Source organism: Antrostomus carolinensis, unplaced genomic scaffold (assembly GCF_000700745.2).
Source record: "Antrostomus carolinensis isolate BGI_N321 unplaced genomic scaffold, ASM70074v2 scaffold12347, whole genome shotgun sequence".
Classification (NCBI taxonomy): Eukaryota; Metazoa; Chordata; class Aves; order Caprimulgiformes; family Caprimulgidae; genus Antrostomus; species Antrostomus carolinensis.
The window spans coordinates 52,106-64,668 of NW_010325437.1; the positions used below are offsets into that span (position 1 = coordinate 52,106).

Consider the following 12,563-nt stretch of genomic DNA (forward strand, 5'->3'; position numbering starts at 1 on the left):
GCTGGTTTCTCACAGATTTCCTTCCAAAGACCAGTTTCCTGTTTAAGTTTTTTGTTGGTTTGTTTTCTTTTTTGTTTTACCTGGTTTTCTGGCCAAAGAGGAGTCAACTGTGCACGAGCGACGAAAAGTGGTTTGTCAAATACAATCTCTGCCCTTTGTTTGGTAGAACCAGGGCAAGAAATTATAACAAGGCATGACAGGACAGAGCCTGGAGTTTGGCTGAATCAGAAGAAACTAAAGCCCCACTGATTTCTATTTTGAGCCCTTTCTTTTAGAGTGGTTCTATACTAGGCATTAAAATAATCTCCCATCCATGGTAGGTGTGGTTGGAGGTCATGGCTGATGGTAGCCAGGTCTACCGTGGTAGGTAGCTCTCTACAACTGCCAGGTTATAAATGCCTCAGAAGTAGATAGCTGTCACTAATGACTCACAGCAATGCCCCACAGGTGTTTTCTCTATGTCCTGAGCCCAACAGGAACTGAACCACAAGTCCGGGGAGTTGGACTTGATGATCCTTATGAATCCCTTCCAATTTGAGATATTCTGTGATTCTGTGATCCACATCTGTAGCAGGAGAACTCACCGGTACCCAGTGGATCAGTAACTGGTCTCCATCATTGTGTGATGGTTCACTGGGGCCAGATCCACATCTCCAGCATTGAGACTTCTGTTACATACCAAGGGTGTTCATTAGTTGAAGAGTGACATAGGATGGGCAAAGCCCAGAAAGCAGAATTGAACCAAGTGAGTCTTCTAATTTGTCATCATAAAGAGGCAAGCCTTGCTCTCCTAACAAAGTGGGACACACGGTCACCACCAGCAAAATCACAGCAGAGGCTGCACAGGGTGATTCGCTGGTTCCAGGTTCATGCAGGTCACCCTCTGATGATGTGACAGTAGAGAAAGTTCTTTAGCTTGTCCCAGAAGCCTGTGATTTCTGGTGCTAAAAGCTCTGGAGCAATTTGCTTATCACATAGTGGGCTGTTAGAGGTGGAACCATATAGGAGCAAAGCTCATGCTACCTATCCAGACCAGCTGAGAAATTTCAAAGAGAATTTTCAGGTCCTGTTTCTTTTCCCCTGGTTTGTTAAAAGAAAGTGATTTTAGAGTTAAGACTCCCCAGTTTAGACCTTCTTGTGTTCTTCATTTGCACTATCTGACATTTTCTGTGTGCAAACCAGTGTGTCAGCAGGTCTGGTAGCAAAAAGAAATAAAACAAAAGATAGAACAAGAGGCCTCTCTGCCTACAAATACTACAACCTTTCACCATGTGAAAATGGTGAGGAAACAAGTAAAACTTGAACAAGAATGGTAAAAATCTGAAGGTCCCACAGAATTGGAGCAGGTTAATCTTATTTCAGCAGCCTGGAGCCCTCATGAACCTGGAGTTTTCTCACCTCTTAATGCAGGTCAGCTAACTGTTCTCCCTGGTAAAAATAGGATTTGGCTGTATGGCAAAAGTAAGATTTTCCATTTCTGTTCATTTTCAGCTCTCCAGCTGGGCACAGTTTCTGCATTCTTGACTTTTCCAGAGACTTTGTTATTTATTGGTGTTGCAGTATCAATACCAGCGAGAGCTGGGGTTCCCTGTGCCAGGCATTATATCTGCCCTAAAGTGAAAGATGAACCCATTCCCCCAGGCCACAGCAACCCCAATCTAGGTAAGGCATCATCAGTTGTTATTTAATTCCAAGGAGCCAGAGCAGCTCGCTTGAGCACCTATGTCATATTAATAATTTAGATACATTTCTAAAATAACCACCTGGCTCCCTGAGTTTTCACTCTCCATTCATTGAACATCCCATAGATGAGCATGTCCATTCTCCAAAACCAGCCCTTTCTGTTCAAAACTGCTTTCTCCTCATCAGACTCTCTGCTCGGTGCCACCAAGAGACATAATCTCAAACCCTTGGATATGAATATGGCATCTCTGCACTGAGAAAAGGATGAAATGCAGTATGATTTTGTGTAAGTTTAACATGTTTTGGCTTCTCAGTTAACACCACATCTGGATTTATGCCAGACTGAAGTTACAAAACGTGTAGACATTACTCACAAGAGGCAAGGCCAATGCTTTAAAATAACCTCAAAGTTACTGGCAGAACAAAGCCTATTTTTCCAACAAAAATGACTTTGCTAAACACATTTCTGTTACATGAATTCGGAGACCATACATGAAAGTCACAGAGGCCTCTCAAGTTTTGACTCCATGATGAAACTCATTTCCCTTCCTCCTTTGGCTTCAGTATGTAGTTTCCCTTGTGACTTGACTGGAAAATGTGTGGTTGCTGGAGATGCTATTGGATTTCCTGGTGAAGGCCAGTCGTTTCTTCTTCTTCCTCCAAGGCAGGCACAGGAGTGTGAGTGTAGAGAGGAAGATCTGTCGGAAGTTTGCAGACACCAGGTTGTAGAGGATGGGGTTGATTGCTGAACTGACGTAGAAGAGGACATTTGTCAGCATGTAGAAGTAGTGGTAGAAGTTGAAAAGGAAACTGCAAGAACAGATGAAAGATAAAAATCTAAGTAGAGAGTGGAGAACTGAAATAATTCAAAGTCACAAGAATGAGAAAAACATGAGCTGTTTTTTCAGCTAACCTTTCTCAGTTAGGGACATGAGCTTACCAACGGTACGTGAGCTACCAGGAAAACATCTATGTTTTCAACTGAGACTGGCCAAGTGTACGTCAAATGCATCTACAAAGGTCTTAACCCAGTCACTAGCAGTTAGAAACTTACTTATGCCCTGGCTCCGGATGTGATATTTACCTTGTGCAATCATTTTGTCTTTGAAAATAGACATCCTTGAAACTGAGAAGCCAGATGGAAATTTGTTTCTATGGCATGCATATACATTAGCTTGACTGTTCTGGCTGCAGTTCTGGTCTACAGAGCCTGCAAAAGAGCCAAGATCCAGTAACAGATGCAGCTCCCTCCTCCCCCCAGCAGTGAGACCTGCATCAGCTCATTCAATGGGTCCCAGGGTTGGGATTTGGCTGTAATCTGGGATACCATTCTGCATTCTGGGAGCAAGTTGATGATAGCATGTGTTTGAAACATATCCTGACCATCACAATATAATATTTTCAACTAGAATTGCTTGGAAATGCTTAGGTTTTGGGAGGTTTTAGGGTGTGTGTGTGTGTGGTTTTTCTGTTTTGTTTTGGGATTTTTTTTTTTTTGGGGGGGGGTGTTGTTGTTGGATTTTTAAAATGTATTTTTATATAAAATAAATCTTTCCTTAAGACAACTGAGACCAACAGCTCTGAGCTGGTAAAGTGTTTATAAACAATGTGAGTCTCATTTTCAGGAAGATATTACCCAGGATCATTTATCTCAGTGGAAATTGCAGACCTTTTTGTTAGTCTGAGCACTGTCTAACAAAAGATAAATAGATGTGTGCTGGAATACATCACCAATGCCTCCACACCCCCTCAGCACTGCCAAGTACTGCATGGCCCATCCAGGTCTTAAAAGTAGAGTTTCTCTCTGTAGTTGTGAAGAATTAATATAGTGAAAAGTTTTCTTCTGCAGGGGCAGGCACTTGCATTTATAAATGAACTCATCAAGCTGCTGCAAGCTCTTGATTAGCTACCATACTGATAGTTCACCACTCATAATACGCCTGTAAATTCAATGTTTTCCTAAATTTGCTCATAGCTTTTAAAAGAAGAAGAAGAAAAAAAAGTGAATGCAACCACAGTGCATAAATTCACACTAACTGCAGACAGACTTCTCTACCCTTCTTGCTCAAAGCAAATGCAGTCATTACATAATTGATTGCTGCTTTAAGTGCTTTTCATATAGGAAAGCAAAGAAGAAACACCAGTTTCTCCCAGTGTGTGCCTAGAGCTCTGTTTTCGTGATTGAAGATAGGTTTTGGGTTTTCTTACAGATGGATGTACAATTCCATTCAGTAGACTGCTATATTGTAAATTACTATTTTTTTGTGCTTGGAGTCTATGAAATGTTAATGTCTCATAGTTGCTCTGCTTTTTGGTAATGTAGATTTTTATTTCTTTTCCTGTTCATTGCAGGAAATGGTCCTGGTCCCAGAGAGAAGGACGACGTAATACCATGGGAGAAAGGACACATCTTTCACTGAGCGCATCTCATGGCATCTCAGGCTTCCTGGATGTATATCCCCAGACAGCATTAATGCTTAATTGCATATTTAAAATGAATAATCAGTTCCGTGGCTGCTTTGCCGAGGAACCTGGTCTGATGTGGTAGAAAGGCTGCGTAAAAATGCTTGTGTGCCCTTGCACATCTGGGAACAGCGCACGTGCATTCAGCGTAGGTGTGCAATTATCCCTAAATTCTCTGAGAATTTGGACATTTTCTAATCAGTGGCAACTGCTAGTATTTAATTTTGATCTACTCGCTGTAAAACCCAGTAAATAACCTGCCCCAGACACAGTAAGCAGCGCAGTTATTTCCCCACCCGTGTAATCTCTCCTGTCACTAAGCAAACGTGGTGTGGAGCTAAATTGCGTGTTGAGAGGAGCTGCTCCATCTTAGCGCCAGTGATCGATATCTGTCACGGAGACAGCAATCCACTTCAGATGTATAAAACCCCCCTGTCCAAATGTCATTGCATCAAGGACCATCAAAGGTGAACATCCATTGCTGCTGTTAACGGGGCCAAGTCTGTGGTCGCAGCCATAGAGAAGGAAGGGTGTGCTGATGCGTTTTGGTTCAAGCTAACGCTTCCTTCACCCACACCTGGGAGATTTTGATGATAAGACTAGGACTCTTAATTTGGCTGGTAATCACAGTAAGAAATCCAAAAGAAAAAGCAAAACAACAATTAGGAGGCTGAGGCTTTAACCCCTTTGCATGGAGAACACCTTTGCTCCCAGATCCCCACCTCCAGCCCCAAGTCCACCAGTGCCCCAGCTCCAGCCTGAGCCCCCACCCCATCCTGGCATGGGGGGAGCTTGTCCCCTGGGTCATCACTCACTCTGTCCAGTGACTGGAGGGGACATAGCAAAACATGAGACGCCGTATGTGATAAGGGAGCCAACAGACCACAAAGGCAATCACCACAGCACCTGCAAGGTACAAAAAAAGCCCATTACTTTTCGTGAGCAATTTTCCATTGGGGGTGAAGAAGGGACCTGGCTGTGTGGTGTTTATCGCTGTAAACTGTTTTTCTACAGCCTCACTTTGTTCTTCCATTGCCATTGTGCAAAGAATTACTAACCCTGAGGGACAACCAGCCTGCAAACGTCTGTAAAAACAAGAATAACAGAAATAATAGAAAACAGCAATAAGCACAGGGGCAGTGACATTTTGAACAAAAGAAGGTATGATACAGATAAAACACTGCTGCTGCCGAGTTCAGACACTGGCTTAAACAAAACTTATTTGCATCTGCCCTTGTGTTTCATGCCCTTGTGGCACTGGGTATTTTGTCCAAAGTACTCGCAGAGACAGTTAGTGTATGTTTTTTATCCAGGTAGACAGGGAGCCAGGGACACCATAATCCCATTAGTTTGTTATGTGGAGCCACTGGCCACAGTCCTCATGGTGCTGGGGATCATTAAACAGCCTCAGGAGCTGCTTGCTGGTGGCAGGGTTTGTCCTTTTGTTCTACGTTTGTACAATACCTGAGACAGTGACTAGAAGATGTTTGGGCCTGGAAATGACTACAATAAAAATTATTAATTAAAGGGTAAGCAGGGAAAGATGATAAGTATTTTTTCTTTTCCAGATTCTAGTTGAGGGACACCAAACAATGGAAAATAAAACACAACTCTGAAGGAAAAAATTGCTGTTGATTGATAGAATGCATTTGTCAATCTAGATTAAAAAGTATATATATATCAGGCAATCAAGGGAAAGATTTGTTTCCTTTTGTAATATGCAGTTCAACCTCTGTATGAAATGACAGGATTCTGGCAGAATCCTAGCAGGAAATAAAGAAATCTCAGTTAAAACATAACACAATAAAAGACAAGAAGAAAATCAAGGCTAAATAAAATAATTATGTTAATTTTTTATCCCAAATTTGCTCTACAGAGAATAAGGGCCGCATCACTCTTGTCCTTTATGTGACCTGTAAAGGGCTAGGAAGCAGCAAAGCTCTCACAGAGCTGCACACCACCAGTGCAATGTGGATTTGGCACGTGGAGGCAAAGGCTCCTTTTCCTTCTGCTTTGAAAATATTTTTGTGGCCATGTCCCAAACCCAGATGCTGTCATCCCACAGGGACTATGCCCTATCTCATAGAGGAGATGTGCAGAAGATGTGTTTCCCTCAAAAAACATTGTCCAAGGGGAGCAAGTCTGGCTGTGGTTGCACCTCCCCATCACCGTTACTCAGCCACGAGGCACTGGGGAGGCTTCAGTAGTGGAGTGGGGAGGGAAGTGTCTGTGCCCCGTTTTTGTGGACGTCATCACTAGCAGAGTCATTGCCTAATTTGTACAGAAATGAAATAATTCCTAGTGTCCAGCTTCATACTCACAGCCTTATGTACTATCTCTCTTATTAAACACATAACTAACAATGGAGATGGTTATATTCTTTTAGCATCAGCCTGCATGATGTATGAAAGCATCTTCCAGGAATGCTGCAAAAGCCATTTATTCAAGAAAGCTTTAAGCAACTGGAGGGACATGTTTTGGAAAAATGACTAGAAGGTCTGTTTTTATTCTCTTGTCCAAGTGAATTCATTATTTCAATCTGAATATTTTTGGCTGCTACATGGTCATTGTGAATGCAGATGTAAGTCATCACCAGACCTGCAGCTCTTCAGATGCCATCAAGTAAATGAACTTGACCTGTATCTGGTCCTACCCTGAGGCCTTTAATGGGGACAGTCCAGAAATGACATATGGCACAGGAGAAGTGGAGAGGTCCACCAGGAAGCTTGGGGAAAGCTCTAGATGCCTGCCTTGCTCTTTCACATTTCTAGGCACCTGTTTTTGGCCACCTCCAGAAATTACTTCCTCTGTCAATGGACCTTTGGTTTGCCCTGCATGGAGCAGTCCACCCACAACTCCCTAGGAGATCCCTCCCAGGGGCCACAGGAGAAGTGATACTCCAGCTTCTCCCCCTCCATCCATCAGCCTCGAGCCAACATCACAGCTCCAGTCCATCTGCTTTCCCAGTGCCTGTCCAGGATTAGCTGGAATCTCAGGCTTTGAAAGCAGCTCCCAACACAAGTTCATTTGTGCACATCATTATTTTTGCAGAAACCTCCATGTACTGGCACTTCCCAACTGCTCACCCCTGCATGCAGCTCTTTAAGAACGACAGGATCTGGATTCTTTCGACAGCCAATTTTCTTGCACATCTGCCTGTTAAATTTACCAACATGTTAAATGAAAGTGGTTTTCTCCTGGTAAAGAATTTCTGCTCCTGTTGTTCAGTCAGTGCTGGGCCAAATAATATGGAGGCAGGGACCTATAGCAGCAAAAACATATATTGAGAGAAATATCTGCTTAACCTCAGCAAACGAATCATCAATTAAGTAATCTGTGGTAATTCTGTAATATCACACGCAATCACTCTGCAATTAAAACTCTATTAAATACATAGTTAAGTGCTTTCGAGACACTTATGGTCTGATTTGGAAATCCCAGCTGGGTAGCACGCCGTGCAGTTCTGTGCCACCAGCACAATTTTATCATCCAAGGGGATCAAGCAGATTTAGGGTGGCAATCCTGCCCTATTGGGTCCCCTCCCCAGGGATGAATATGAAATGTGGGAATGTGTTAATTTTAATTTAATACAGAATTAAAGTGTCCTTTTCTCCTGGATACCTGGTGCCTTTTGCTGCTGTCTTGTGCCTTCCTGGGCACATGCTTATCAAAACAGATGAGCTGTAAAAGAAATGATGGGCAAAGTGGCTGCCAAAGTGATTTTTTATTATTATCAGCTCCCAGGACATGTTCATCATCTAAGGCTTGACACAGGAGTTTATTTGGTGGGGTAAGATGGGGCACTGCAGGGGAAGGATTCAACCCAATGTGTGATGGGGGTGACTGTTCAGAATGGTTTTAGTGAGGCTGAAGATCTCTTTCCTCTATTTTTTGAACTAAAAATAAACCAGATCCACCTATCACTTCTAATTAATTCAGTGTGGTTTTTATATAAGCAGGGCTGCTCCATGAAATTCTGATATTTCCCACATTTGAGCAAACAAGGTGCCAAACGTGTGAGCCCAGGGCTGGGGAGCAGAGAAGGGACATGACCGAGCAGACCCTGGTGTGCTGGGGAATGATCCTCCCACCGAGCTGTGTCTTCATTTCCCTTCTAAATCAAACTCCCAATTTAAAACTGTATTTAAACCTGAATTACTGCATCCTGTGGCTTTCTATTTTGTCTTATAATGGCTGTATTCTCTGCCTGTTTGAACCACATCCCAAGGAAGGAGGAGAGAGGGGAAGGAGGAGTGACGGAGGATGAGTCCTTGTTTGTTTATCACGCAGGAAGTCCTGCAGAAGGAAACATAAATTTTGAGTGACATCTTTTTCATTGTGTAAAAGAAGATTTAAACTGTGCCAGTCTTGATTTTCAGACTAAACTGGATGTGGAAGCAATCCTGGAAGTTAAATTATATTAGATTGCAGTGAGTATTTCATTTTACCTTGTGTGTATCCTGTGGCTGAGGCTGGGAGACAGCCCTTCTCCAGGGCCAACGTCTCAAAAAACTCACGTGGGGTTAGCATGAGCATGGAGCAATATCATGTGTAAAAAAGACCCTGGTGGGTGCTTGGTGACCAGCTCGACTGAACGTTGGACTCACGCTCGAGAGGGATTTTCAGCCCCCCATCCCTCTTCTGGGACCACTTGAGGCTTGATGTGACTCAGAGCATCGGGATGGTGATGGGCAATGTGCTGCTGCTGCCAGCTCCTGCAGGATGCCAGGGATCTGCTGCAGTGAAAAACATTTGGATAGTGTTTTCCTCCTGGCTTTAGCTCTTCCATCCTCTCTGGGATCATGCTCAGTCACAGCTGCACAGCTCCAGGGTGGCCCTTGGTGAGGGTATCTCTATGTCCTCTCCTCCTTTGTCTCCAGGAAAGAGAAAAGGGATGCTGCACCCTCTTGCAACCACCTCTGCTGTTGCTAAGGCCTCTAGAGAATCTCACATCCATCTTTCCTTGATAGTTTTGTTCAGATGATTTTGTCCAATTTATTTATTTTTCTCTGTGTTCCAAGGGGAGCTGAAATGCCTACAGCTGGGGAACAGCATATTGTAATTTCTGAGCAAAGACAGGAGCTGCTTGGGTATGTTCTGACCCATCCAAACAACATCTCAGCCTTTCCTGCATTTCAGCTCACCAGCAACCATGTATCTTCAATGCTTCCCAAGGAATGCATGTTCTAGCTTGTACTAATAACATATAAGACAGTGTTATGGGCTCATGACAAGGATTTGCATTAATGCTGATTTCTGGAGAAACAGTCTTTGTGCTTTCAAAGCTCCTGTGTTTTATATACTTATTTAGTCGATGCCATTACAAGAGAATCTCTCACAAAGGGGAGCAAGTGTCACTGTGCTGTTTGATATGAGAGATGGCAAAAGCTGGGCCAAGTGTAGATGGAGCTGGCACTGCCTAGTTAAACCTCGAGGCACTGTTTATATTAACATGATGCACTACCTGACAGGTCGTAGGCAATATTTATACCAGCAGGCCCCCAAACTAGGGGTTATGGCAGCTGCAAGGGTGGGTATGAGCCTAGTAAAATTAAAACTGCTTATGCTGGTATTTGAGTCACAAGGCTGCAGAAGAAAAGATTTCCATAAAAGTCAATAACAACCAGTGGAGATTGAGGACCACCAGTATGTACCAGCAGTACTCAGGAGAGCAAAGAAGGAGAAACTGGGAATAGTAATGGGCCTGAAGAATCCTCAGCTCATTTAGACACCACTGAAAACACACAGAATTTGCTGGATACAATCCCCCTGTGCTCTTGTGCATGTTACTGAGCAGTGTAAACATTAGATTTGACTCTTTAATTTCCATTCCCAGCAGCCAGAGATCTGCTTTTTGTCTTTCTGTAACATTTTCCTTCTTTTTTTTTTCCTGTTACAGGAGGATTGCCTCTTTTTTTGGATTAAGGGGTAGAAGACACTATCTTGCTTGAAAGGAGCCATGCTCCCCTAAATACTTCCCTGTTAGTGGCAGTGAGACAGCAGAGTGAATAGAAAAAACCTTTTTGGCATGCAAAACCAACATATTTTACTCAGACTCGATTCTCCAGTTCTGATTTTCAATGTCTTCAGCTGACAGATTTGAAAATGGATGCAAATTCCTTCCCCTGCTCATGCTGGTGATTAAATCATCCCCTGGCGCTGGTTTTGTCCATAAAGAGGAAGGCAGAAAATGAAGGTTAAAAGTTATCTCGAGAACAGGGTCCAAGCAGCACATCCCTGATGACACAGTGCAAGTTGGGGTGTCTTCTCCAGTTTCCTTCGAAGATAATTCACTTTTGGGTAAAGAACGAAGCTACTTGATTCCATTTAAACTTCATTTGTGCCATTCCCCCCAGGGTTTCTGCTGCAGAGGGACCTTAGGGTTGTATTTACCACATGCTTCTGCAGTGACTAAGGCCCTGGCCAGACTTTATGTTTAAAAACACATCAGTTAGTTTTTTAAACACTCGTATGGTCAGGATTTAACACCTGGAAAATCTACTTGCTGGGCATGAGCAACCCTAGGGTTGTCTTCTGAGATGCAGCCACAAGAGCCTGAACCCCAGCAGAAATTCCTCACCAGCCTGAGCTGTAGTGCCAGTGAAGGGATCTGTCCTGGGGGAGGAGAAAAAAAGAGTCTCCCTGTTCCAGGAGTAACAGCCACGGTCCCTTTCTGCTCTCAGAGAGCGTTTATACAGCGCTCCGATACCGCTCTCTATGTCACTTGGCAGGCTGTAAAGTAAACCTCCACGTACAAACATCTCTGAGAAATATTTACAACAGCTAATTTATCCTCCCGAATGTCAGTGTGAGACTTCAGCTGTTAAACTCAGCTTCCACTTACGCTTAATGTCACAGGGGTTTTGCTAAACTCCACTCAGAGTTGGGATACAAACTGTCATGAATTTAGTTCCTTTTTTGAAAAAAAAAAAAAAAAAAAATATATATATATATTCATGGACAAATCTGATTTCCTTAGAATATAGGAATTACAAAACACAATGGTTTAAGGAGCAGATTTTCAGACTGCTGCTCTTCTGCGTGCTGTGGCTGCAAAGTATTTGCTGTTTGTTATTCCTGTTTGCAGGATGGTTCCACTAAATCTCAGAGCAATATTTTCGTCCTCATACAGATAGCTCTGACTTGGAACATCGGTGAAGAGAAATGAATGAATTCTTCAAAACATTTGTTATTCATGTACACATTAATGAAATGCAGGCTGCATGGATACTTCATTAATACTTAGGATTTGTCTAGTATTACCTGAAGAAATGAAGAGACCTCAAAATCATAATTTTAAAATTCTTAGATGTTTGATAGAGAAATGTGGTGTGACTTCATCTCCTAAAAAGCATCTTACAGAGGCATCACCCAGCCAGCTGTGGGAGACTGAAGGATATTCTTCTAATTGGTTAAACCTCTCAAGTGCTTTATAACTACTTTCACTAAGCAGCTTCTGTAACGGAGCACATGCTACCTGGAACTGATCACATTTTAATAGGTTTAGCCAACATCTACCCAGGGATGTGCAAAAGCTCCCCTTGATGTCCATCAATTTGTCTCAACATTGTTATCAGAGCTCAGCTGTGCCATCCAATAACTCCTTCCTTCCATCCACAGTGGCAACTGATTTGACAGGTAAGTGGGGAGGTGTTGAAGGAGGAAGATGGGCTGCAGGCTGATGTACTGATGGGGACAATTAGTCCATGTCACAAAAATTACCCCTTCTGAGAAGACATATTGTCCAAACAGCGCTTTCAGCTTGAACCAAGTTCAAATAGACCCTGATTTTTGAGCAGTTGCTTGGAAATGGGAGATTGAGATGGGGAAGATTTATATTGCCTGTCTGGATAGAGCATGCAATGGTCTGGGCAGTGTACGTGAGGTTTTACCTGCTGAAGGCTGGTTATTCTGAAGGGTGCACATGTGCACGTGTGTGTTTACAGAATCACCTAGATTAGAAAAGACCTATAAGATCATCAAGTCCAATCATTAACCTCACACTGACAAGTCCCCTAAACCATATCCCTAAGTACTATGTCTAGACAACTCCTAAATACCTCCAGGGATGGGGCCTCCACCACCATAAATAAGATTTATTTAGAAAGTTTCCTACCTTGATGGCATATCAGGCTGTGCAATCAGAGAAGCTTCACCTCCCGTGAAGCACTATACCGTGCCCAAGACACTTCCAGCACCACAACACAGCCAAGGAATAAAAACAAAAAAATGGTTTATAATTGGAGAAATGGAAGGAATATTGGATAGATGGATGGATGGATGAAGGAGGGTATGAAATCTTTTGGTGGGAGGCATTTTTACCAGCAGCACTGGTGCAGACGTTGCTCTTTTATCCTCACAAAAGAGTTGGGAAGCTGCCAGCACCTTGAGCTCTCTGAATTTAGATCCTCACACCT

General features: G+C 43.0%; 1 protein-coding gene across 1 annotated transcript in view; it reads right to left on the bottom strand.

The window, feature by feature from the left end:
• Positions 1-2,107: 2,107 nt before the first annotated feature.
• Positions 2,108-12,563, bottom strand: part of NTSR1 (neurotensin receptor 1) — a 52,981-nt gene continuing 42,525 nt past the window's right edge. Inside the window, exons 3-4 of the mRNA XM_010171212.1 lie at positions 4,962-5,052; positions 2,108-2,493 (exon numbers count right to left, since the gene is read on the bottom strand). Coding sequence (XP_010169514.1) covers positions 2,244-2,493; positions 4,962-5,052 — 341 coding nt within the window. The 3' untranslated portion in view covers positions 2,108-2,243. The remainder of the gene's footprint in view (positions 2,494-4,961; positions 5,053-12,563) is intronic.